This window comes from Lissotriton vulgaris, chromosome 3_1 (assembly GCF_964263255.1).
Source record: "Lissotriton vulgaris chromosome 3_1, aLisVul1.2, whole genome shotgun sequence".
NCBI lineage: Eukaryota > Metazoa > Chordata > Amphibia > Caudata > Salamandridae > Lissotriton > Lissotriton vulgaris.
Window position 1 is genome coordinate 378062787 of NC_141689.1, and position 23652 is coordinate 378086438.

At 45.4% G+C, this 23652-nt stretch overlaps 1 protein-coding gene across 2 annotated transcripts in view; it reads left to right on the plus strand.

Annotated features, from left to right (window-relative positions):
- NNT (nicotinamide nucleotide transhydrogenase) overlaps nt 1-23652 on the plus strand; it is a 405237-nt gene that overhangs the window by 126410 nt on the left and 255175 nt on the right. For both annotated transcript variants that reach the window (XM_086960606.1, XM_086960607.1), the window contains exon 10: nt 13903-14056. In XM_086960606.1, the coding sequence (XP_086816732.1) occupies nt 13903-14056 (154 nt within the window). The remainder of the gene's footprint in view (nt 1-13902; nt 14057-23652) is intronic.

A 23652-nucleotide genomic window follows, 5' to 3' on the forward strand; every position in this document is an offset into this window, starting at 1 on the left:
AGACAGGCTCTGGGCCCACATCAAAATGTAGAAATAACCAGCTGAAGAAGCCCAGTGCATCCTCAGGACAGCAGACCCCTTGGGGAATAAGTGGAGGATGATGTGGAATCTTAGGGCGTCCCGGTCTTCCATCCCAGCCTTGATGTCGCGTCCTGTGCATACGAGGCTGATGACAAAGAAGGGGTGTCATCTACCTTAGCTGGTGCTGGTCCCCACACAGACCGCTTTCAGAATTTTTTTTTAAACACAATTTTTATTTGAATCGACAGGTATGTATTTACATTATGCATTCCAACAATTTTTGTTCATAGTTCGTTGTTCAAATACAGTATACATCCATATTTGTGGTTTCATTCTTCTACATTTACTAATTAAGTTGCATGTTACATCACCATTCAGGTAGTCTAACCATGCATAGATATCCCAATATGCTTGGAGTTGCACACCCCGATATATCAGTCCATTGTCATTTATACTCCCCGAACACCCACCCTAATTATCCCACTGCATTACTACCCTCCCTCCCTCCCAACTGTAAACTTAGCTGCTTCTTTTCTAATCGTCCCCTTCCGGGGCGAGTACCCCGTGGGCCAATCATACTAATGAGCGAGAGAACTCCGGGGGGGGGGGGGGGGGGGGCTAAACAGGGGGGAGGGACTGGACAGGAATGGAAGGAAAAGCGGGGGTAGGGAGTGGGAGAACAAGACAGGAATGCAAAGAAAAGCAGGTGGGGGAGAACCCCTCTGTCCAGACTGCAACTCACTTGAGAACCAGGCATTATTTATCTAGTCGGTCAGCAGATCCAGAGGCTTTACTGTGTCACCGTCTGTTTCCACTTTAAACTGCTCTATTAACTGAGCCCACTCAAGAGAAATCGGCCTTTCTCAAACGTCTATATTCTTCGCGTCGGAGCGCTTCCAGTTCCTCTGCCGTCCATCTGATGACCTCCTCCCTCCATTTGCCTTCCTGTGGCGCTGTGCGAGATTTCCAGCGCTGTTTAATCGTGTTGCGAGCATCAGGGCCAAGCCCGCAAATCGGCATCACAATTTTGCTTTCTTCGGCAGTGGGAAAAGTCCTAGCGAACACGCCTCCGTAGTATCCCAAGGGGAGCGTTGAGTTAGCTGGGATAGACCTCTGACAAAAACCTCCCCAATGTAGAGCACGACCATATCATGTGAGTAAACATCAGCGGGTTGGTGGGAACATCGGGGGATTGTGCAGAGGCAGCAGGATACATCTTCTGAATTGCCTGCGGTGTTCAGGTAAACCCTGTGACCACACTCGGACTTAGTATGGTCAAAGCAGAGGCACACAGTAACTCTCATAACCGAGCACTCCGAACCAGGGGATCACTCTTGAGTCGGGCTTGCAGTCCTGTACAAAAGAAATGATACCTTCAGGCTCTGTTAAACACCTAGGAAAGGCATCCGAGCTGAAACTGGACTCTCCTAAAGGTGTTGATCCCGGTCTGCTTTCAGCACTTAGCCTAGACACTCTTAGAAGCCAACGGCACGTGTCCGTCTGCACCTTCTTTTGCGCCAAGGATTGAGACTTCTTCACAGAGTTCTCAAATTTCTAGAAAGAGCTCGACCCGAAACAAAAGTAGATATTCATTCACCCTCACACAGCGATATTTCCACGGATGTTTCCCCCCACCTCCACCCCCCCCCCCCCCGGTCCAATCCCCAAAGACTGGCGCCCTACCAAGAAAAAGGAGGGTCGTCTTTGTAGAGGAATTCACTTCACACGTCCCGTTGGAGGCATCACCAGCATCCAGGAGGTTTAAGGACACAGCTTAAAGCACTCCTCCTTTCAGTTCAGTCCTCCTCCCCTTTCCCCGGCACCACTACCTCCTCCCCCTGTTCCGCAACCCCCCCGCCCCCCCCCCCTCCATCAACCACTTAACCACTTCATTTTTCAATCAGGGGTCTCCAGAATCAAAGATATATAATTATATATATATATTGAATTGAATTGAAAAAGCTTTATTCGAGTTATACACTCATAAAAGCACTGGCATATAAATTCGTACATTTTAAAACATCAAACATTCTGTTACAATAAATTCATAATTAGAAATACATAATACATAAGCATTAAAATTGTTACCAATTGGAATAAAATAAGCTTTTTCATACTATGCGAAAACTAAATGCATGTTGAGGTATAGGGACCTCCGCGTTACGGACCATTCCCAAAGTTTACACAAAAAAAAACTCATACCATACATGTTAGCCGCATTTTGTGATTTAAAATTCATATATATCTCCCAGTAGATATTTGCAAGAATTAGTCAGACAAGGAAAATATAAAAATGTAAAGTTCAAAACACATTGGGGAGTAGAGCCCTCCTCCTTATGGACCATGCCCACCCCAGATATTTAGCTGTTCCAACTACGATGGACATTTCAGTGGAGGAACAGATAATTCTCAACCCCTCCACACCGCTTCGGACACCAAGATTCCTACATACTGGAGCCAACCATGATTTTCTTGGAATTGCATAGGACTCACATAAAAACAGGAAATGTGCAATGTTTTCATTGGGGGCCCCACATGACGGGCAGCACAAACCACTACTAGATCTCCAGCCTGACGTCAAGCACCTCAGGGGGAGAGAGCCTGCCCTTAACTGGAAAAATAGTTTCCTGTCTAATGGGACAGTTATACTGTCCCAATACTTTTCTAGGGATGGTCTTTGTTTGATTTCCAGAAATCTACCCCCCATGGATTCCGAGGTTACGCTCCTCCATAGTATCTGGTCAATGTGATCCCAATATATTTCTTTAATATTGGATTTACTAGGGAATACTTCCCCAAGGGGGTTTTCCCATAGTTTGGAGAGCCCAAGTTCAGCAAGGACGTCCCTAAGCGTTTTTAGCCATTTAATTTTACGGAAAACATCTGATTTGGCTAATGCTAGGAACCCCTCAGCGTAGTGCCTTATTTCCACGGTTGTCCAAAGCCGTCTCCAATAAAGGATTGGCCTCAGTCGGGCACGGTCCTTGAGCGATCTTCTACCTAGATCAAGGACAAGCGGTATTAATGGGGTACTTTGGGGAAGACTAGTTATCCCTCTCAAGAACTTGTTCTCAGATTTTTGAATAGTGGTAAGACTCTCAAAGCCCCAGACTTCGGCCCCATAGAGGGTTGCGCCCAAGGCTTTCGCGTCATAAACCATAAGAACTGGTTTTATGGGCCTGGTCTTGGATTTTACTTGCTCAACCCTAAGGGCTCCTGAAATTTGCTGATGTTTCAGCACCGCCTTCTCTATGTGTCTTGACCAACCAAGTTTGCTTGATATCTCAACCCCGAGGTATGTAAAAACATTTACTAGCTCTAACTTAATATTATTCAAAAATACCCTAGGTTGAGATTGGCGCTTTTGCCCAAAGGCCATCAACTTGGTTTTATTTACATTGACCTCAAGACCCCGTTCTTTGCAAAATGCGTCAAAAATATTCAGGGCTCGCTGGAGACCCGACGGGGTCTTGGACACAATCAAGGTATCGTCCGCGAACATCAGAATTGGAACTCTGATGCCCGCTAACGAAGGTGCATCAACCATTGCATCCAACATCCTATCTACGATGCCATTGATGAACAGGGAGAACAGCAGGGGTGCCATTGCACATCCCTGCCGCACCCCCCGCTCAACTGGAAAGTTAGTAGTGGATTCCCCATTCCTCCCCCACTGGACCTTGGCATAGTTGCTTTCGTGAAGACGCATTATCAACGTGAGCAAATCAAGAGGGACCCCTATTTTGGACAAAACCTCCCACAGCGTGCACCTGGGCACCAAGTCAAAGGCAGCCCTTAGATCTACAAATGCTACATAAAGGCTGCCTTTACCCAGGAGTACAGTCCCCCACCGTAGCATGGTGAAGCGAAAAATTTGGTCGACCGTACTGGTTGCACGTCTGAATCCTGCCTGGTAAGGGGATAAGGCATTATTGTCATCTACCCACGCCATAAGTTTGTCGACAAGCATCTTCCCCACTACTTTTTGCATAGTAGCCAGCAAACTTATTGGTCTATAGTTTGCTGGGAGTGACCGATCGCCTTTCTTAAAAATCGGTATTATTATAGCCCCCTTCCATATATTGGGGATTTTTGCCCCTTTGGCCAAGCCATTTCCCAACAGAGTCGCATATTTTGCCCACTTGACCTTGTCATGTTTAAAAATGTCTGAAGGGATTCCATCCAGCCCGGGGGCTTTTCCCCCCTGCAGTGTTGAAATTACAATTTCCGCATCCTTGGTATTGAAAAAATCACCCTTGCAAAATACCAAAGGGATAGATTCTATGGCCACTATATCCCTGCACTCAGCATACTGGGGTTTAAAATACTCGACCCACAATGCCTCATCGACATTGTTGTCGGGATTATTGGGGGCGCCCCCTCTTCCCCATTTCACAATTTTCCAGAACGTTCTGGAGTCCTTTTGACCTGAAGCCTCCAGTAGCTCCTCCCAGTACTCCTCATCCCACTGCTTCTTAGCCTTTCGAATACTGTTATTATAATATTTCCTTGTGGCTCTAATCGAGGCCTTGTCCCTACTTTTAAGTGCTCTGCCCAACCCCAGCCTAGCTACCCTACACTGTTTGTTAAACCAGGTTGGCATTGTGATTGGTACTTTCCTATTAGCCTTCAGAGGCTTGCTAAAATGCGGTTTTAACAAAGAGAAGAATGTCTCATGTATATCAGTTATTTGGGCAGAGCCTGGTAGTACAGGGTCTACTTGTTCCATGGCTGCAATGGCATTGTCTACCTCCAAATTAATAGACTCCAAGGTGGCCAAATTAGCCAGGACATATGGCCATTTCACCCTTCTTGAGTCATTGGCCATAACAGGTACGCTCCCACTACCTGACACTGAGTTGGCTCGTGCGGCCTTCCACCATGAGTGGGAGACACAGAGGGGGTTATGGTCGCTTTCTATTCTGCCCACAATTTCCATGTCACCCACGCCACACCATAACTCAAGACTGCAGATGACATAGTCGATCCTACTTTTATTATGTCCATTATCGTATGTACAATTACCACCTTGGTCACTTTTTGTCCTGCCATTGAGGGCCCTCAGACCATATTCCAAACATAATGCATTCAACAACAAAACATCGTTAGTCCACCGCTTCACTGGTGGGAGGTCTAGATTAGGGATGTCCCAAAGGGCATCTTCCTCTAGTCCTATTGGGTATGCAGTATGTTCTAGGGGCTCGAATGTCCTATTCAAGTCACCAGCCAAAATTACTCTGTTTCCAATTGACTGGGATTCAAGGGAAGCGGATAGAGCTTCTAGGGTAACAGAATTCCCTAGACTCGTGCCCCTGGCATATATATTATAAATGTCTATTATTGAACCCTTGGCTACAGATAATCTCAGTAACTGAATATCCTTACAACCTAGATCAATCATTTTTGCCTTTACATTTGAGTTTTGCTTAATCCAGACTGCAAGGCCTCCCATAGGTCTACCCCTGTGGCCTCTCGTTGCCGGTATACAGAAATTTAAGTAACCCAGGAAGTGGATTGGCTCACATCTCTTGAAATAGGCACATTTCAAACCCGCTTACAAAGTCAATCCAATGCTGTGACAACAATCTAGCCCCCAACCCCGCAACATTCCATGACAAAAATCTCTCCAGGATGTTTTCTACACAAATCCCCTTGGCATTAGGTGCCATAGGCGGTAAATCATCCTGCTTCCCACAATCACGAACCTCACTTGGAACAAAATTTATACAATTAGCATCTGTACCATCTTTGAAGCAAATAATAGTTTGCAGACCCAGTTCACCCACACACCCCTCCGGGCATTCACTAATGTCTACATCCCTCACATTTGCCACTTCGAGTTTTTGGCTCGTTTCATCATGGGGTATTAATGTTACATCAAGGTTCTTTCCCCCAACCATGTCCTCTTCCAGTCGTATTTGTTCAACTGATCTCTGTCAACATCCCCACCTCATCTGCCCCTGCCCATTATAGGGGTTAAATGCCTCAGTGTAGCAATTAGTCGATCTAAATAAGGGAGCAGCAGGTGGGCCAGCCTCTACCCAAGTGCAAGGGCTGGGTCTCGGTTGCTCCCAGGAGCCCCCTGGATAGATCGCCGGTCTGGGGTAATAAAAAGTAAGGTCCACAACCCCAATCCCTCCAATATTGGTGTTCCAACCCTGCCCCGTAATCAGCCCCACAACCCTTGGATCCTGAAAGTTGATTATAATGCACTCACCCCCCTGTTTTTTTATAGTATTCCCTATCCAGTGGACCCTTCTGGCCCCAATTATCAGCCCATCCACTCCCCCTGGGAGCGGTCTATTGACAGAAAGCCAATGCATGACCTTGTTTTTTAGCATGTCATAGGTTTCTCTTTGGCCCTCCGTTAGGGGTGGGACGTTAGTAAGTATGGCCACATATGGGTAGGAGTCAGGGGTGAGCTGTACTGGCGGGATCCTAGTTAGCAATTTGGTTATTTGGGTCTGTGTTTGGACTTGTTGTGGGGGCAATTTGGTTATTTGGGTCTGTGTTTGGACTTGTTGTGGGGGAACATGGCTCAGTGTGGGAGTGTTTTCCACTGTCACACAAGTATTGATCCCATTCCCAATGCAATGGGCATTGATCCCGATACCATTGCTAGGGTGAGTTTTATCATTTCCTGACCGTTGGGCCATAGTTTTTCCCGATCCGGTTGGCAAAGGTGTGGCATTTTTGCTAGTTGTTGTAGGTGGGTTTTTTACACTGTCCTTGCTACCCTTATTGCTGATGTTATTGGACTTCGGTTTCCCGCAATTACTACTGGTTTTGCTGGACATTAGATCAGGAACATTCTTGCTATTCCCCCCTTTATTATTAACCTGTACAGGAATACCACTTGCAGGCGGGGATTGTAGGTCAACCAACACGGCTCCTTGATCTTTGTCACCTTTCTGTTGGTAGTTCCCAGACTCACCCATTTTTTTGCCAGACTTAATTAAAGATTTAATAGAAAAAAAGTTATCTAGGCTAGCTTGTTCTAGATGGTCAAGTTGTTCAGCTAGCTTTTTAAGTCTTAATTCTACTGGATTAAGGAGGGAACGCATTATTTTTTCCACTTCTATCAGAAGATCATGATTAGGGGATAGCGAGCCCGGGGGTACTATAACAGTTGGATCTGGGACTGGCACCGCCAATATTGTCGGGGGCACCATAATTATAGGGTCCACTTCTACTGGGGCTGCTTCGGCCTCCCCTATTGTCATTAATGCGTCATGCTTTGGGGGGACATGACTAGAGGTCGATTTAGTACCTAGCTTCCTGTACTTTCTAGCAGGTTTTAAAGGTTGTGGTTTTTTTACAGTAGCTCCCCATTTCCTCTTAACACCGGGCTTAGATTTAGTCGCTTCTGTTTGTACACAGTGATTTTCTGAAGCTCCTTCCCCTGTTACTGTTTGGCTAGGTACATCAAGATGCACAACAGATAAATTAGTTGTTACAATGTCCGATGAAGAGTTAGCTGGTAACTCAGTAAGCAGAGGCACGTCAAGTGATAAGTCCTGGGTGGCTGGTAGGACAATGGATGATAATGGTGTAACCAGCGCAGGAAAGTTCAAACCTTGGATTTTCTCCGGTGGGTTTTTCAGGAGCTCAATCGAAAGCCTACGCCCGGCTCGTCTTTCTGCCAGAGCGATCTCTTTATCAATATCCTGCGGCAAACGCTTGAAGTAGGAGTCAAGGGGGCCCATGACAGCAGGCTCAGCTTCCCCCAGAGGAGGCAGCAGAGTGGAGGAACTTGTTGAGCTAGCCATAATGCTAGAGACCCCCTTTCTACCCACCTATGAGCAAGTAGTTCACCAAACCCTTACAACAACAGTGGGTTGATCAATACCTGGCCCGTAGCTGTTAGTGAGGTGGCCCAGCCCGGCCTCCAGCGGCCCCGGACGGCCACAGACGGACCCGCCCTTGTCCCGGGCTTCTCCCGGCGCGCTCCCGCTCGCTCCCGCGAAGCGGCAAGGACTACTCCTAATATAGAGGGGAGGTGTTCAAGGGCGGGGCAAACAGGGAGAGCAACCAGGTGTAGGTGATTACAGCGCAGGGACTCCTGGGCAATGGAGTCCCTGTCCCTCACCTGGCGCTCGCAGCCCTGTGCTTCCTCCTCCTGCCCCCGGTGCTGCAATCCACACGGTGAGCGCCTTGACACGAAGGCGAAGCGGGACCCGCGCAGCGGGGACCGCGAGGTGTTCAACAAAGTCCAGCAAAGGGAAGGCAAAGCCCAGCGAAGGGAAAGCTACATGCAAGGGTCCTCCTGCTTCTCAGCCACGGAAAGCGTCTCCCACAGGCAGCAACTCACAGGCGCCTTTCACTCGGCGTTCAGGGCGGGGCAAACAGGGAGAGCAACCAGGTGTAGGTGATTACAGCGCAGGGACTCCTGGGCAATGGAGTCCCTGTCCCTCACCTGGCGCTCGCAGCCCTGTGCTTCCTCCTCCTGCCCCCGGTGCTGCAATCCACACGGTGAGCGCCTTGACACGAAGGCGAAGCGGGACCCGCGCAGCGGGGACCGCGAGGTGTTCAACAAAGTCCAGCAAAGGGAAGGCAAAGCCCAGCGAAGGGAAAGCTACATGCAAGGGTCCTCCTGCTTCTCAGCCACGGAAAGCGTATATATGTATATATGTTATCCCTTCAATCAGAGGCTTGTAACGGTCCATTCCATTTGCAACTTAAAGGTGACCCATGAGAGGACTGCTTGGTTTCACCGTTGGATTCAGACTTGGATCATATCCCAATAAAGGCTCCTCCTCAGACAATATTATCGCCCATCACAAGGCAGATATGCATGTCATGCCTGAGAAGGAAGACTTCCAGTCCTGATGCCAAATGGGCCTCAGGGCAGGCATCCTCCAGGTTTAGGAGAAGCCAGGTTTGCATACCCAAGACTGTTTACTATTTGAGGCTCCCTGCCTTGAAATGCTAATTTACTAGCTATCCTGTTTAGAGGAGGTCTAAACTCCTCTTGGCAGAGCAGTTATTGTTTCTGACCGCTGAGAGTGGGTCTCTCACCTAGGTGGTCAAACTCAACTGTGGTGGCAGGCTGGACGGAACCGGTCAGCCAGCATCCTAAAAGACTAGTATGTTTCAGGGGGTAGCTTTACGGTACCCTCTATGTGCATGTATTAATAAATCCCACACTGGAATCTGTGTGGGTTTATTAATACGAAATGTGTTTGATACCAAACACCATATCTTTCCGTGAAGCCATTATGTAGCTTGGTAACTAGTTTTGGCCAGAGCCCAGTACATACTTTACGATGGCTTCCCTGTTCACTTCTAATATCTAGTATTAGAACTAGACATTACAGGGGCATATCTGCTCCTCCAGATATGTGCTCATTTAAAATACAATGCACTCTGCGTTGGGGCTCAAATGCCTGCTGTAGAGGTGACATATTAAATGCAGTGACTTTGGGATCGTACACATGGATGTGCCCTGTCATGTTTTCACTTTATGGTTTGCACCATGTCACACAGCCTACACTGGCAGTCTGTGGAATTTTTTTGTGGGTCAGTTAGGGTCAGGTGCAACAAAATCCAGTTTCTTACACAACTGATATTTCCTTATCCCCCAGAAAGGACGACACCATCATGCCAATCCACAATCTCCGGCCCCTCAACTAGTACATCCTCTTGGAACATTTTCACATACCAACCATGTAGGAAGTCCTTTAGCTACTACAGCAAGGTGAATTCATAACCGCGCTAGACCACATGGACTCTGCCTTCGATATACCTATCCACCTTGTGCCTCTGCACTACCTCCACTTCCTGGTAAGTGGCAGCACTACCAATTCAAAGTGCTACCTTTCAGGTTTTCACAAAATGTCTAGCAATGGTAGTCACCCACCTCAGAAGGGGGTATCAATGAGTTTCTCTTTTTAGGCGATTAGCTAATCAAGAGTGCGTGCAGGCAGGCAGCAGTGCCTAGGGAACACTCAAGCTGCTATTTCTATCCTCCACAGCTTGGGGTTTACCATAAACTTCTCCAAGTCTGATATCCAACACCTCTAAGTGTAGCCTTTTCTTGATTCCAGTCTAAATCCAGTCCTTGACCAGTAGTGCTGGCTCTTCAGTAGCTGCTGCCCTGTTTACCGGCAAATTGCTATTCATAATCAGAACAGTTATGCTCCTCCTGGGCATGATGGCCTCCTGCATAGCTATAGTTCCCCATCCACCCCCCTACAAGAGTGCCATTCAGCACAGGGATTGCAGGTAAAAGGTCACTGGGAAGATCTACTGTTAATTAATTGTGCGAATAACCGTTGCTTTCTGCAGCTGTGGAACAGTAACCACTTACTACAGGGCAATCCCTACATAGACCCCATTCCGCATGTGACCATCACCTCCGACGCCTTCCTCTCGGGGTGTTGGGGGTACAACCTCTCAAAAGCATGACAATTGAGGGGCTGTGTTCCCCTCATTAAAGAGGTCTCAATATCAAACACCTAGATCTTCTAGCTAGTGACCTACTTCTGTAAACCTTCTTTCAGGAAATACACGGCGAGGTAGTCCTGAACAAAACAGACATGACTTCAATGTAATACCAACAGAAACTGGGGGCACTCACTGCAGCTCTCAACGTTGGCGAATATAGCAGTAGGCCATAAGTGATTAGGTACACCTTTTAAGTGGAGCATCTTCCAGGTGTAGACAACGACTTTGCAGACCTGCTCAGACAGATGCGTCAACATGTTCATGAGTAGGAACTTCACCCACAAATCCTGCTCTCTTACTTTCATCACGGGGGTTTTCCAGAAACAGACCTATTCACCACATACAAAAATGCTAAAATTGTTGCCTCCTCCTGGTCCTCGCATCCGCAATTCGAAGGCAATCCTGGTTAGGAATATTTGCTTATTTTTTTCCTCCTCTCCCACGCGTGGTGAGGAAGCTCCAGCAAACATCCCTCACTCTCGTTTGAGTAGCCCCCACCTGCGTCAGACAACCCTTGCACTCAACGCTTCTGGAAATGTTTGTCACTATCCATAAGACGTTCCCCAACAGGTCAGACCTTCCCACACAAATCAAGGCTCACTCACTCACTCACTCACTCACTCACTCACTCACTCACTCACTCACTCACTCACTCACTCACTCACTCACTCACTCACTCACTCACTCACTCACTCACTCACTCACTCACTCACTCACTCACTCACTCACTCACTCGCAGTCTGGCTACTGAGGTCTTCGAGTTTGGTTACCTCCGTTTTGCCACAAGAGTGCATTGAAGAAGCTGGTAGATCTATACTTTTGTCCGAAATAAATATATCCTCTCAAACCCACTGTTAAGTCAGGGTTAGCTTACACATCTACACGTCTTCACTTAGCGTTTGTGGTCACTTTCTTGCAAAACAGGGAATGTTATTCGCTATTTAGAGTCCCTGACATTAACACTTTCATGTAAGGCCTCAAAAGAATCATTCCACCCAGGGTCTAACCAGCTCTTGTCGGGAACCTCAATGTCGTTCTTACAAGTCTAATGAGACCTCCTTTCGAACCAATCATTACACCCTTACCCTTTACAATTCCTCTCTTGTAAAATAACTCTTCTGCGAGCTATTACATCTTTAAGGCATATTGGTGAGCTACAAGCTCTTACTTGATAACAGCCTTTCTTTCAGATGTGCAATGACATGGTCTACTTAGGACTATCCCAAAGTTCCCACTCCCAAGATCCTATTTCCTTACAACTTCATCCAAACAATTGAGCTCCCAGTCTTTTTCCTCACCCATACTCTGTAGCTGAAAGAGCTCTTCATACATTAGATGTTAAACACACTCTAAACTATTGCATTGAGAGCAGTAAAGCTTTTTGTAGAACTTAACTATTTTTTGCATTGGCTAGTCCTCATAAGGGTCAGTAAATATCTAAACTGGCATATATAGATGGATTGTCACATTTATCCAAATGTGCTACCACAAAGCCTGTAGACCCCTGCCTATCCCTCCTAGGGCAAACACTACCCAATTGAATGGTACAACCATGGTTTACTTAGAAATTATTCTGATAGTCAATAATTGCAAGGCAGCTACATCCAACTTCATATACTTTCAGGAAAGCTTATTATGTAGCTGTTTTAGCCTGCAAACTAAAGTTGCAAAACAGTTTTGAGAACCTTATTTGCACCACTTTAAGGTATAGTGTTTTACAGTCTACACAGAGCATGTGTATCAACAGCCACAAATGCTATGAATAAAAAATGATACCCAGTAAGCTTCTGTTCATAGCGTGTGGTGCGGTAGGTGCACATGAGCCCATCCACCTCTCCGGGAGCCACTGTCATTTTCACAGGTCCACATCCTCCTCCTTTAATCCTCACACCTATAATATAATATGCATGGTCATCATACAATCCTGACTTTCCACTCCATATGTACGCTTACCCTCTGTGCGACAAATAGTAGCGTTGATCCCCACTTGCAATACTTAGTAACTCAGTACCTCGTGACTTGAAAGACTTCTTTAAACAAAATCAATGTGCAACTTCCTATGCCAACACTAGATGGCAGGAGTATGCAGAGTATGTGAATCTAAAACGCAACAAGCTATGAAAAGATGCTTACAGGATAATTCACGTTTTCTTTATTTCCCACTCAGGGACTTATGGCTTGCCTAAAAAGTAGTTTTTCCCATTTTTAGTGACTGACATCCAACTAGTGTGTTCGAACTTTGCATGTACTGATACAAATTTAGTTCATGTGGTTTATCAACTTTTCATTTGTTTATATCAACATAAAACATATCAATCAATTATTTTTATATATATATTCATTTCATGGGAATGTATTTTTCCTTTTGATAGTAATTTCTTGAGTGCATGATTTACTTGTACTCAGAGCATTTTGGAATATAAAACCTTATTTAGCAATTACATTTTAAGTTACTGCATCCCCACAGGTAAGCTATAATCTTCACATTTCTGTTGATCCCGTTTCAAACCTCATAGTGTTTAGAATTTACCATCTGTTTCTAGTGTTCAAGTCAGTTTTTTTTTTTAGCAGATAGCGTGTCCTAATGGCTTTTGACAATTGGCTCTTCTTTTCTGGTTTTACGACACTGTGTTGCCTGTTGAATAGTACTCTCTTTACTAGTTCCATTAGTGTCAATTTTTATAATCCCTTTTCAAATCATTATTCACAGCCTGAGCCTATTGTATTATTTATTTTGTTGATTTGTTCATTATTCATTTTCAGGAAGTTTTTTATTTCCCTTTTCCCACATCCACAATTATTCACTCCTGTTCTTTCATTTAAGCCTTTCTGTATGTAATGTTCCTAAAATTATATTGATTTTTTTCCCTATACGAATCATGGTAGCTGTTCCTCATTGAGGCTCTTGAGTTCAAGTCATGTTAAGCCCTATATATTGTGATTCATTCTGAGCCAGCATGCTTCAGTCTCGGTCTGTAGGGAGCTGTTTCACAGTTTGAAAAAATTAAATGTAATTAAAGGTTTGTCTCTTATGAAAGGCCATGGTATTGATGATTTCTTATTTTGTCGATGAATGTTAGTTGGGTGTTCTTCAACGGCATTTCTGTCATAAAAGCATAATGTGCACAAGGGTAGAAGATAATAAATGCAAAACAAAGATTCACAAATGGCATGTTGTTGCAGTTTAACTTTGTCTATAGGGGCGAGTTGTCCTAGAACTCCATTGAATATGTACAAATAGTATTTATATTAAACAACGGTTTTAATGTATCACGCATCATTTTTTTTTATATGTTGACACTATTGCTCTGCTTTTTTCACCATACATAAGCTTTGCGTTTGCATTTCTTATTGCAAGTGTTTAAGATCGCTAATATTCGAGTGTTGGTTTACAAGTGTTTACACGTCCCTAACTGATGCTTGTATTCCGTGTAGGATGGTAAAGTGATTTTTCCAGCACCGCCGCCAAATAACATCCCACAGGGTGTCCCAGTAAAACCGAAATCAGTGGCTGAGTTGGCAGCAGAAAAGGCAGCTGTAGTCACACCATTTCGGAAGACCATGACGACTGCCTCTGCCTACACTGCTGGTGGGAAAATAATTCATTTCACTTAGCATTATATTTCTCTTCCTTTTGTAAACCACTATTTGTTTTCGGATAATTATTGATATTTGTAGAAGGCTAACCTTTGTTATTTATGCTGTTCCATTTTACGTTTTAGATTTCTTAAAGAATTTTTAGGTTTTCCAAGAACTAGAAAAGGCACATGTTGTTCTGGTATTATGTTTCAGATGATAGAACATCTCTTTAGGTGGTATTCCTATATGCCATATGGTTTCCCAGTAATTGAATTATGTACAAACCTTGTTTGATGTAGATAGTTTATTTAAAATGTCTTTTTATTGAATTTCTTAAAGAGAAACAAAGCAGCAAAACACGTTACTTACTTTCGATGCTACTTGTTAAAATCAGTGAGAGTATCAGACAGTGATCATTAATTCCTTGCATCGTAACTTGGCGGGTGTCCAAATATCATTTAACTTATCGCTATCTTCTGAGGCATCCAACTTCTCTGAAAAGTACTAGGTGACATTCAAACTACAAAGAGAGGAGAGAAAAAGAAAGATGAAAGAGAGGCGGGGTAATGTAGAGGGGCAGTAGGAAGGAATGCTCTCCGGCCCTCACCGGGCTGTTTATGCCAGTCATTGCAGCATGCACAGCACTTCTGTAAGTGGTTCACGCGATCCATTCACAGTGCCTATATCTCCTCATTATGCTAACCAAACATTTTCAATTATGTAGCGCTTTGCAATCAGATGGAACGAATAAAATTTTGTTCGGCTTATAAAGTAGCCTATACAAATGCAGTATTTCTGATAAATTTAACCATTGGTGATCTTGTCACAATCAAATGGAGTGAATATAATGCTAGTCAACTAATAAAGTTATAACTTGCAAAAATAACATGGCTTATAGATTAGAGCAATAAGAATATATTGATAATTATAAAAAATGTATTTTGCACTATGTAATTATTTATGTACATTAATCATGTGTTTTGTGCACTAATTGTCCTTTTGATACTATTACATTATTTTTCATTTAGATTTGGATCTGGGTTTTTAGTTTTCCATCTGTTTTTTCTGATCTGTTTGCCCATTTTTTCTGATCTGTTTGCCCATTTTTAGGTCTCGCCTGAGCCACCGCGTGCGTTGTCTGGCGAGACATTTAGTGAGTGGGCTTTAAAAAGCAGACTACAGCTTTTTGTTTGGCCCAGAGCGTGCAGTTACGCGCCCAGTAACACATTCCTCGCATCGCTCGATCAGGCGCCATCTGGCTTTCATCTGGCTTTCTCTCCCAAGCGAGCGCTTCAACGCTCCTCCCCCACCACAGAGCGCATCTCGCGGCTGCGCATCTTGCTTGCTAGCTATGATTTAAGCTTGTTAGCATTTGAGGCTTGCATGCTCATTGTGGCCGCTCTGATTTCCTCTCTTCGCTTCAACCGTCCCCGCCACAGAGCACACATGTACAGTAGGCAGGACTGCTGCGCCGGAAAAACCTCATGTGACTCATGCCGCGCTTTTACTTTAACAATAGACGCAGCCTTTCCCTTAATGAGGCAGCAACGCGTCTTCAATCCTCACTGCTCCTCCCTCCCGCAGCATTGGCTGCTCTGGGTGAACTCATTCCTCTACTCCCAGGGAGCTCCCCACTTCACCATAGCACTAATGTACCGGCCTGCACTTTGTAAGTGCTGAAACAACATGTACACATTTCTAAGTGGACGCTGCACTTTTTCTTTTCTTTTTTATTGCAGCACAGGCATGCCCAGCTTTATCTGCAACTATCACAGCCATGCCTTTCTTTTGTCTTTCACGGTGTGGCTCACACACCTCCATTTCACCTCCCGCTCGTTCCACCCCCTCCCCAGACCCCTATCATGGAGTGCAGTCTTTTGACTCTGTACCATGCAGATTGGGCATACTATTTCATAAGTGGATCATTATCAAACTACAGTGGCTGACCTCATGTGGTGCAGGTCTCCAAAAAAGGTTATATGAAATTACCCAGTACTATTCTTCTGTGGATTCCAACGCATGTGCCCTTGACATGGTTTGTTGGATTACTGTTTTTCCATGAATAACAGGAAAGCCTCAGCCTGTGCTACTCTACTTCCAGAATCTGTCAAGCAGCAAACCTCGTATTAATGGAGACGGGGCAGTTCTATACACCTTGTCAGGCAATCTCCTTGCCCTTTTTCTGTTTCCAATTTAGTTTTTTGTCTTATGATGGTCCACACAACTCACCCTTTTTGTCTCACCTGTAAATTGTATTAATCTGACTGTCCAATTCGTCAGGTAATTAACAGTTCACTTTTGATGAGTCAGTTTCTGCACAGGCCTGGGCGGGGGTAGTATCAACCTCCTATACATTTCCTAGATGCATCTCAGCAATTAGTGGCTCATTGGGGGTTCATTGCAGTGATAGGATACGGAACACCATATTTTGGCATTCTTCCATTTATATTTGCCTACTATTCATCTCAGCTGTAATAAGAACTAGCATTTGCAATGCAATAGGTCTTGCATTACTGAAAGTTTGAACTACTGGTGTTGCATTATTATTTGCAACGCTAATAGCTCAAACTTTCAGTAACTTCCTCAAGCATTCGCATAGCCAATAGGCTCACATTTGGGACATTAAAAGTGTTTAGCCATGCAACAGTTGATGCTGTTGTACCAATGATATTATGCTGAATAACAAAATACTTAAAAGGTCCCAAAAGCGAGACCTATTGGCTATGCCAATGCTTGTTACAATAGTTGCCTAAGTATTTATCTGTACATTTGTTGTTTAATCCCTGACTTAAGTACTTCACTTCATAAAGCTTTATTGCAACAGTATTGTCATAAAAGCAACACAGTATACATAATTTGACTTATGGTTTGATCTACAAATCAATATAAACAGTTGTAAAACAAACAAAATTAATCATTACATCTTAGGGGATTTAAAAGTTGGCAATTTCATCAATGGGATCGCCACAGAATCATATATCATACACCATATAATACAAGCAAGATTTATAATGTGGTAACCACAACTCGGGGGCGGGGGGCTCAAAACACAGGGTTATTCAAATAAAAGGTAATCTTTAAAATCTATTGAGTCAATGCAATCAACATTTCATAAAACTCCATGCACAAGTTATTAAACCGATTTCAAATACAAGTAATAAAAATTGACACAGTGAGGTTCAAAAATACCATACAAAGATCAAATTGAAGCTTCAGCGAAGGGAGAACCTGGTAGCAAGGGTGTTAAGTTTTTCTGGGTTGGTGCTATTTTTGATCTGATGCACCAAACCCTCTTTAGATATTTGGCTAGGGGGATAGCATAACAAAGCGAGGGATCAGTCCTCAGAATTCCTAAGGCTATGCTGCTTTGCCTGGTGCCCAAGTTCTGACATATAGGCACTAGCCAAATCTTTCGTGGGGTAGTGTAGGCGGGGCATACAAAGAGAACATATTGGTACCTTTTCTGAGTGTTCAGCACACTATGGGCACTTTCTATCTCCCGCTTCTGACCTTATAGGTTTTTATAGGCAAGGTACTGACTCTAAATTGGAAGTAGAGTTTATGGTCAAGGGGCTTGGAAATAGTATCCCTGTATGGTTCAAGATGGGGGCGAGGTTTAACTAGCAGAAAACCCCCAGTCCCCTGACATAGGTGCTTATCTAATTACAGGGGTACACATTTTTTGTACAATTGTTTCTAGCCTTCCAAACTCACCTTGTAGTCAAAGTTGTCCTAATACGCCCAGACAGCATGACCGCCTTGTATTACATACTGAAACGGGGGGGAACACACACACTCCAACTGTCAATCCTCGCACAAACCATTTGGAGATGGGCCCCTCATCAAAAAATGTATCTCCTAGCGGAACACCTCCCAGGAGTTAACGATCCGATTGCCTGCTCAGCAGACTGAGACAACAGTTACACGAGTGGGAACTTCACACTCAAGTTCTCCTCCCAGTTCTTTCAGATGTGGGGCTTCCCAGACATAGATCTGTTTGCCACACACCAAAAATCAAAATGCCCAAACTTTGCCTCCAGGTACCCACACCCAATATTTAAAGGCAATGCTCTATGGATGAATTGGTCATGGATATTTGCGTATGCTTTTCCGCCTCTCCCACTCATTCCACTAGTGGTTCGGAAGCTCAGACAAACATCACTCACACTAATCCTGGTACCTCACACTTGGGCCCGTCAGCCCTGGTTTACTACCCTGTTGAAACTCAGTAGTTCCTCACAAAAATTACATCTCACATCCAGTCTCCTCACACGGAGCCATGGAGAGATAAGACATCCAGATCCCAAACCTTGCGATCTGGCACATGAAGCCCTAGTTTGGTTATCTGAATCTTCCACCAGACTATGAATATCATTAAAGAGACCAGAAGACCTACTACAAGAGCTTGCTATGCAGCAAAATGGAAGCGGTTTATTTATTGTGATAACAACCATATCAACCTGCTTGATGCTTCCGTTCAAAATATCATTTGCTACTTACTACATTCACAACACTCAAATTTAGCGTACACATCTATATGCTTACATCTTGCCACAGTAGCTGCATACCTTTAAAATAGGCCTTCATGGAAAGACAAAAGAGTTATTGTTTGAGGTATTTGTAGAGCGCGCTGCTACTCCAGAGATTGTCCCAGCGCTGTTTCAAAACCCTTGACAAAGCAGTGTAAACAAACAGCAGATGCCTCCTTACTGTTGGAAGAGCCCGGTTTTAAGAAGGCGCCTAAAGCCAAGAAGGTCATGCACTTGTCTCAAAGACGGAGAGGCAAGCTGTTCCAAAGCTTTGCGGCTACTACCCGAAAAGAGCATCCCCACCCAACCCCCCCCCCTTTCAAGACCGAAAGAACTTTGGCACGACTGTCAGGTGCTGTGAAGAAGACCGCAAAGTTGTAGATGGAGTGTAGGACTGAGTTTTATTTCTGATGTAGGGAGTTCCAATATTGTGTAAAGCCTTGAAGGCTAGTACCAGGGCTTTAAATGTAACCCTTTTTTCCACTGGGAGCCAGTGCAGGGACTTAGGCAGGGAGTAATGTGTGTCCTAGAACCGACCCCAAGTACGGCCCTGGCCCCCGCTTTTTGTACAACCTGTAGGCGGCTTGGTAGGTATTCGGGGAGAGCCAGGTATAGCACGTTGACATAGTCCAGCCTTGATATGATCAAGGCTTTAAACTACAGTCTTCCTATGCGAGATGGAAGAATGGGGAGAAAATTCCTCATCGTTTTTAGCAGCCCTAAACGGGTGCCTGCCACGGATTGAACCTTGGACTTCATGGACATATCCGCATCTAGTTTCACCCCGAGGTTTTTACAGTGGTAACTGGGCTTACAGGGGGGGACAAATTCTGGGGCCACCATTGCCTCCATTCGTCACCAGGAGTGTGACCAAACAATACGATTTTAGACTTGTCAGAGTTGCATAGCAGTTGGTTTTGTTTGACCCAGGCAAACACCTTTGCCAAGCACGTGCTGATATCATTTCTTCTTAACACCTCATCTTTCTTACCGGTAAACAACAACTGGGTGTCGTCAGCATACGATCTAACTTTAGCTCTGTGCTGTGCTGCTATGAGTGCAAGGGGGGCCATATAAACATTAAACAGGGTTTGACTTAACACGGAGCCCTGTGGTACTCCTACATTTAACAGAGGGATGGTGGCCGAGAAGGGGGGGACCAAACTGTTTGCTTGCGGCTATCCAAAAAGGAGGAGAACCACCTAAGAACCATGCCCCCAATTCTGCAGTCCTGGAGTCTGCGCAGAAGTAGCTTGTGTGGCACGGTATCTAAAGCTGCAGATAGGTCCAATAGTATAAATACAGCCTTACCTCATCTGTCAAGAGTCACTTTGATCGTCTCCGAGACTTCCAGAAGGGCTGTCTCCGTACTAAAGTTTCGCTCTAAACCCTGACTGGCTAGGATGTAAGACCTGGGTAGTCTCTACGAAGTCAGTAATGATGACATTGACATACTTCTCTAAAGCCTTGGAGAAGTAAGGCAGCAGTGATATTGGTCTGTAGTGTCGGACTACAGAGGGGTCCGCTGAGGGTTTTTTGTTTTAGAAGCGGGAAGATCCTTCCATGTTTCCAACGGTCTGGCAACAGACCTTCAGATAGGGATAGGTTCAGGACTCTGTTGACGGCTGGATTTAATACCTTGGCAATAGATGCCAGAGTTTTAGCCGGACAAGGGCCTGCTGGGGAGCCGGATTTCAATGCCTTCAAAATTTTCAGTGAAGTGGCTGTGGGAACGGGAGGGAACTCCAAGAGAGTCTCTTCCAAAACAGGGCAGGTGGGGGAGGACATATCAGAGGTGCCCTTGTCAAACAATCAAACACCCCTTGGATGTAAAAAGAGCATTACTTCATTACATAGAGAGGACAGAACCTTTTTGTAAAACTAAACAACTTTGTTGCTTTTGCTCCACCATACAAAGGCAATCCCATTTCGAAATCTGGTTTTGCATGATGGATAGTAATATGCATTCAAACTTGCTATGCAAAAGTGAAGAGAACTTTACAATTTCCCTCTAGGGTGCATTCCACTCACAAACTAGGGGCTTCTATGGCTTTCTTAAGAAACATTCCCATAGAGGACATCTGTAAAAGCATGTGATCTACAGCTCACATGCCTCAAACGGAAAAAGCTACTTACCGAGTATGCATCAGTTCTTGGCATGTAGAGCTGTAGATTCACATTCTCACACCCACCTCCCCCGGTACCTGTACCTGTTCCAGTACTATCTTACTTAGATACATACACATGGACATCTCTATTCTACTCTTACTAACTCTATTCTCACCCTCTGCAGTAATACAATCGAACAATGGAATCGATGCCCATGCGCAATATCACCGAAAGGAGGAGTCGCTTATCTCGTGACTTGTTAAGACTTCTAACAAAAACAAAGTGCAAACTTCCGAACCCAACACTGGATGGCAGACTTATGCAAAGCATGTGAATCTGCAGCTCTACATGCCAAGAACAGATGCATACTGGGTAAGAGGCATTTTCCTTTTCTCCGCCATCGGGCTCGGACATGTTTCTACGCCGCTCCCTGATTCAATGCCTTTGGTGCTCCTGGGGCCTGCTCTTCTCTTGTCCAGTCATCGGAAGAAATGCTTGACGGTCATTCCTTTTCTCTCGACGCACTTCGAAGACTGTTGCCGAAGCCCATGTCCCCAGCACTCTGGGTGCCCACACCCCACAGGACTCATCCCCTTTCATAACGACTCTGAAGGATGGCCTCATATGAAGTCTTAGTGCCCCATGCCAACCTTCACATGTGCCCATTGCAGGAGTGCCTTTCTGCGCAGAGGTCACAAGCTAGGGAACCTTGGGAAGATTCAGTGTTGTTGAAGGCCAACACCCATCACGCTCTTCAGTGGTGGAACAGCAAAAATCTGTTCCAGGGTAGGCCTGTCTTAGAATCTGTCCCACAGGTGACTGTTACCACGGATGACTCTCACGGTCTGAGGGCGCATTTAAACGATATGACAATGGAGGAGGTGTGGCACCCTCAATACCAGGTTCGACACATCTACTATAAGCAACTGGCCAAACGCCTAGCTCTCAAAGCCTTCTTTGCTGTCATTTAAGGCAAAATCGTCCTCAACCAGGCAAACATGATTACCTTGTATTTCTGTCAACACTTGAGCACTAGATCTGTCATTTGACCATCTGTCCGTGCATAAATCTGTTGGAGTATCTTCTATGGAGTAGACCACAGCTTTGCAGACCTGCTCAGCCAGACTTATCAAGTCCCACCAGTAGGAATTCCAACTGCAAGTCTTGCTTGCTCCCTTCCAGCTTTACTGCACCCTTCAGATAGACCTATTTTCCAACCTACACAATGCAGAATTTCTAATCTTTGCCTCCAAGTACCTCACAGCCCATGTGCAGTACTCTTGGAATTAACTGCTAGGGCTATTTTCACTATGCTTTTTCTCTTCTCTCACTCCTTCCGTTAATGGTAAGGAAGATGCGGCAAACATCCCTTACACTCCTCCTCGTGGCTCCCATGTGGGTGGGGCATCCTCGGTACTAGGCACTGCTTTAGATGTTCTTCAGCCCCCATGAGAAGCACCTGAACATGCTTGCTGTCTCGCACACAACCAACGCTAGGTGAGTCACCCAGACCTAGCGGTCTGCCATCTGAGCACTTGGAGCATGGCTATTTTCCTCTTTCATAGGAGTGGATGACTCTAGTTTGGGAAGCCCACATACCTACACTGCTGGGCTGTTATGCTGTAAAGTGGTAAAGGTTTGTCCACTATTGCATTGCCAAGCACCTGGGCCTTCTAAATCCTACAGTCTAGGGCTTCATTTGTTACCTTTAGCACCTGCAAAAATCTTGGCTCGGCTGCACTTCTAATTCGCTACCCCTATCATTGTTGCTTCCTACATGCAAAAGAAGGAATTCCCTACACATTTTCTCTTTACAGTTCCTCTCGTGGGGTGTGGCATTCCTCATAGCCATAGCTTTCCTCACAAGGGCCAGTTCATGAAGACAACAGCTTTTTATTCAGGTTCACTGGGGCAGGGTTGTTTTCAGAACTAATCTTAAGTTCTCTCTGGACCTCAATCAGACTATAGTGCTTCCAGTCTTCTTTACTCAGCCATATTCTTTGGTGGAGAGAGTCCTTCATACACTAGATGGTTAACAGGCTTATGTACTGTGTTCATAGAATGAAGGCCTTTAGCCAGTCTGACCAGCTCTTTGTAACCTTTGTCAAATCCCATAAGTGCCATCCCATCTCAACAGTCAAGTGTGTCCACACCTGCTATCACAAAGTGAAAACACTTCTACCTACTCCTAAACCCCTCTCCCTTTTTAGGTCTCGGCTTCGAGACCTATTGCAGCCAAGTTGCTCCTCAAGGGAGATAGGGCGTGCACGAGCCGACCAGGGTCTGTGGACGCGCACACACAGGCAGGCAGGCACGCGCCGTGCACACACAGACACACACTCAGAGACAGACAGACCGACACACACACACACACACACCCTCCCTCTCTGCCCACTCCCACTCTACCGCCCCCCCCCCTCTACCGCCCCCCCCCCCCCCCCCTCTACCGCCCCCCCCCCTCTACCCCCACTCACCGGGCTCTATCCCTCCGCAGCAGGTCAGTCATGGCAGCAGGCAGACTCGGCGATCTTCAGCTGATGTGCACGCCCACACTGCGTCTCGTGCGCCCCCAACACGCTGTTTCGCGCCCGTTGATCCTCAGCTTGTGATTATGCTCTTTGATTGGTTTAAATTAGAAGCAATCTCTTAAAGATGTTTGCGAGGGAGGTTCGGGAGTTACAGGACTGCTTCTGTGAGAACCTCAGACGTTTAAAACCGAAATAAAAGGCTACTGCCGTGCTCCCGCTGCGGCAGCAGGTTTGGTCTACACGTGTGACAGAATCTCCTGCGCGGTCATGTTGTGAGAGTCTGGATAAAAGCTGCTAGGCCTGAAAGCAAGCATTCAGGAGGGCCGGGGGCATTCCAACCAAGTCTGCAACTGATCACCCAGGAGGACATTTACTCTCTTCTCCCACCAGGTCAGGCACAGGTGAATAATACTGCTATTTTGCCTGCTCCTCTGCATTTG